Source organism: Nicotiana tomentosiformis, chromosome 8 (assembly GCF_000390325.3).
Source record: "Nicotiana tomentosiformis chromosome 8, ASM39032v3, whole genome shotgun sequence".
In the NCBI taxonomy this organism is placed as follows: domain Eukaryota; kingdom Viridiplantae; phylum Streptophyta; class Magnoliopsida; order Solanales; family Solanaceae; genus Nicotiana; species Nicotiana tomentosiformis.
Genome location: NC_090819.1, coordinates 48757076 through 48761377, shown reverse-complemented (window position 1 = coordinate 48761377; position 4302 = coordinate 48757076). Strand labels below are relative to the sequence as shown.

Below are 4302 nucleotides of genomic sequence, written 5' to 3'. Positions count from 1 at the left end.
ATATTCCAGTTCCACCTCCAGTCCCAGCTTCCGGTTTCGGTGTATCTGATAGGGATCTTAGGGGAGCCATACAGATGTTGGCTCAGATAGTGGCATCCCAGGCCCAGAGATCAAATGTTGCACCCAGTTCTTCTAGTCAGCCAGCGAATTCCGCTAGTTCCAGGGTGAACAAATTTCTCCGGTTAAATCCTCCAGTGTTCACAAGTATTGATCCTGAGGAGGACCCCTAGGACTTCATTGATGAGATGCACAAGACTCTCCAATTTATGTGTGCTACTGAGACAGAGGGAGTATAGTTGGCCACCTATCGCCTGAAAGGGGTGGCCTATTCTTGGTTTGAAATGTGGGAGGACTCCCGTGAGGAGGGAAGCTCTCTGACGAGGTGGAGTGAGTTTGCCAATGCTTTTATTAATCTTTTCTTGCCTGTTGAGACTAAGGCAGCCCGTGCCGCCGAGTTTGAGAGCTTGAAACAAGGTAGCATAAGTGTGTGGGAGTATCACATGAGATTCACGCGCCTGTCCAAATATGCCATCTACATGTTGCCCACTATGGAGGCTAGATTGCGCCGGTTTGTACAGGGCCTTAGCCTTTTGGTTATTAATGAGGCCGCTACAGCTGCCTTAAATTCTGATATAAACTATGGTAAGATGGTGGCATTTTCTCAAGCCACAAAGACCCGTAAACTGAAGAATAAAATGGAGCGTGAGAGCAGCAGCAAGGCCCGATTCACGGGAAATTTTGGTGGTTCTTCTGGTGGTGGTGGTGGTAGGTCAACATACAGGGGAGGGTCATCAGGGCCGTCCCAGTCTTTTGCTCAGTCTTCAGTCAGTGCACCGCCATCGGGGCCTGGTCAGCAGTCGGGGAGTCGTTTAGGCCCAGCAAGGGCAATAGGCGATCCCACCAGTAGGGTCGGTCTGGTGGGAGATTTCAGCAGCAGTGAAGGCCCCCATGCCCTAGGTGCGGGAAGATGCACTTTGGGACCTACTTCATGGACCAGCCCATATGTTACGGGTCTGGTATGAGGGGTCACTTTCAAAGGGATTGTCGTTCGTCTCACCAGAGCATGGGCAGGGTAAAGCACAACCATCCAGTTTTGTAGCTACTACATCCGTAGCACCTCCTCCAACTCAAGGCACCCCACCACCCGCAGGACGTTGTACAGCTAGGGGTGGCGCGCAGAGTTCGGGAGGACCCAGCCGTTTCTATGCTATGAGGGGTTGCTAGATTTTAGAGGCTTCTCCAGATGTTGTCACAACTATATTGACTGTCCAATCTCATGATGAGTATGCTCTTATTGATCCCGATTCCACTTTGTCCTATGTTACTCCCTATGTTGCTATGGAATTTAGGATAGAACTGGAATAGCTCCATGAGCTGTTCTCTGTATCTACTTCGATTGGCGAGTCTATTGTGGCCGCGGGGGTTTATAGGGATTGTGTTGTCATGGTGCATGGTCGGGACACTATGGCCGATCTCATTGAAATGGGGATGGTTGATTTTGATGTCATAATTGGGATGGATTGGCTTTATTCATGTTTTGCCAAGCTTGACTGTCGAACCAGAACCGTTAGGTTTGAACTTCAAAATGAGTCAGTGATTGAATGGAAGGGGGATGATGTAGTTCCATAGGGTAGGTTTATTTCTCACTTTAAGGCCACAAAGATGATTAACAAAGGGTGTATCTACCATTTGGTCTGGGTTACAGACACCGATGCTGAGGCACTTACACTTGAGTCTATACCTATTGTAAATGAATTTCCGGAGGTCTTTCCGGATGAGCTCCCTGGGATCCCACCAGACAGGGAGATTGATTTTGGGATTGATGTGATGCCAGGCACACAACCTATATCTATTCCACCCTACACAATGGCACCGATAAAATTGAAGGAGCTAAAGGAGCAATTAAAAGATTTGTTAGATAAGGGTTTCATCCGGCCAAGTGTGTCACCTTGAGGCGCACTAGTTCTATTTGTAAGAAAGAAGGATGGGTCGCTATGAATGTGTATTGACTATCGGCAGCTCAATAAGGTTACAATAAAAAATAAGTACCCACTGCCAAGGATAGATAACTTGTTTGATCAATTACAAGGTGCTAAGTACTTCTGTAAAACCGATTTAAGATCCGGGTATCACCAATTGAAGATCAGGGAGTAGGATTTTCCGAAAACAACTTTCAGGACCCGGTATGGGCACTTTGAACTTCTGGTAATGTGTTTTGGGCTAACAAATGCCCCGGCAGCTTTCATGGATCTTATGAATCGAGTCTTCAAGCTTTTTCCTGACTCATTCGTATTGTGTTTATTGACAATATCCTTGTATATTCGCGAAGTCGAGAGGACCATGCCGATCATCTCAGGGCAGTTTTGCAGACTCTATATCAACACTAGTTATATGCGATGTTTTCAAATTGTGAATTTTGGCTCGAATCTGTCACGTTCTTAGGTCATTTCGTCTCTAGATAAGGGATTGAGGTTGATCCTCAAAAGATTGAAGCTGTGAAGAATTGGCCTAGACCTACTACGCCAACAGAGATTCGCTGTTTCATGGGCTTAGCTGGATATTATAGGAAGTTTGTGGAGGGGTTCTCTACTCTTTCCTATCCGTTGACTAAATTGATGCAGAAGGCAGTTAAGTTCCAATGGTCAGATGCTTGTGAAAGAAGCTTCCAGGAATTGAAATCAAGATTGACTACGGCACCGGTGTTGAACCTACCAGAGGGTACAGATGGGTTGGTGGTATATTGTGATGCTTCAAGAATCGGACTTGGGTGTGTATTAATGCAATATGGCAAGGTGATAGCTTATGTTTCTAGGCAACTCAAGAATCATGAAAAGAATTATCTAACACATGACTTAGAGCTTGCAACGGTGGTCTTTGCGTTGATGATTTGACATCATTTTTTGTATGGGGACTATGTGGATATATTAACGGACCATAAGAGCCTTCAATATATTTTCAAATAGAAGGAATTGAATCTGAGGCATAGAAGATGGCTTGAGTTACTCAAAGATTATAACATGGATATTCTGTATCATCCGGGGAAGGCTAATGTTGTGGCGGATGCTCTTAGCCAGAAATCTATGGGAAGTTTGGCTCACTTGAAGGCATATCAAAGGACGTTGACCAAGGAGGTTCATCGGATGGCTAGTTTGGGAGTTCTTCTTGCGGACTCTAGTGAAGGAGGGGTGATTGTGCAAAATAGGGCTGAGTCCTCGCTTGTGGTTGAAGTCAAGGAGAAGCAATACAACGATCCATTGTTGGTACAATTGAAGAAGGGGATTCATAAACATAAGACCATGGCCTTTTCTTTTGGCATGGATGATGGCACACTAAGGTACCAAGGGCGGTTATGTGTTCCAAATATGGATGGTCTCCATGAAAGAATCATGACCGAGGCTCACACTTCTATGTATTCCGTGCACCCGGGCTCTACAAAGATGTATCATGATCTTAGGGAAGTTTACTGGTGGAATGATATGAAGAGAAATGTAGCGTACTTTGTGGCAAGATTTCCAAATTGTCAACAAGTGAAGGCCGAGCACCAAAGGTCCGGTGGGTTGGCACAGAATATAGAAATTCCAATGTGGAAGTGGGAAATGATCAACATGGACTTTGCGGTAGGACTACCATGCACACCTCATAGTTATGACTCGATTTTGGTGATTGTGGACCGACTCATGAAATCAACTCACTTTTAACTTGTTAAGGCTACCAACACAGCGGAACAGTATGCTCAGTTGTATATCAAGGAAATCGTCAGGTTGCATAGTACTCCAGTTTCTATTATCTCAGATCGAGGGGCACAGTTCACGACTAATTATTGGAAGAAGCTTCAGCAGGGTTTGGGTACTCAGGTGAATCTTAGTACAACCTTTCACCCGCCGACCGATGGGCAGGTAGAGCAGACTATTCAAACGCTCGAGGATATGTTGCGCGCTTGTGTTTTTGACTTTAGGGGTAGCTGGGATGATCATCTGCCGCTCATAGAGTTTGCCTACAACAACAGTTATCATGCTAGCATTCAGATGGCACCATTTGAGGCTTTATATGTTAGGAGATGTAGATCTCCCATTGGCTGGTTTGAGATTGGGGAAGCAGAGTTGATAGGGCTAGACCTCGTGCATCGGGATATAGAGAAGGTTAAGATTATTACAGAATGGTTAAGAACTGCCCAGAGTCATCAAAAGTCATATTCTGATATACGTCATAGGGATTTGGAGTTCCAAGATGATGATTGGGTATTCTTGAAGTTTTCCCCATGAAGGGGGTAATGCGGTTTGGTAAGAAGGGAAAATTGAGTCC

The 4302-nt window shown here is 45.3% G+C and overlaps 1 protein-coding gene across 1 annotated transcript; it reads left to right on the top strand.

Annotated features, from left to right (window-relative positions):
* Positions 1–341: 341 nt before the first annotated feature.
* Positions 342–1953, top strand: LOC138897437 (uncharacterized). Its single transcript, XM_070183407.1, has 2 exons — positions 342–849; positions 1706–1953. Exons 1-2 carry the CDS (start codon positions 342–344, stop codon positions 1951–1953), a joined length of 756 nt encoding a protein of 251 aa, XP_070039508.1.
* The last annotated feature ends 2349 nt before the right edge of the window (positions 1954–4302 follow it).

Excerpts from the sequence above, each read along its gene's own strand:
- LOC138897437 (XM_070183407.1), top strand. The coding sequence starts at position 342 with ATGTGGGAGGACTCCCGTGAGGAGGGAAGCTCTCTGACGAGGTGGAGT. Across the intron at positions 850-1,705 it reads TGCACCGCCATCGGGGCCTG|ACACCGATGCTGAGGCACTT; the intron begins GTCAGCAGTCGG and ends TCTGGGTTACAG.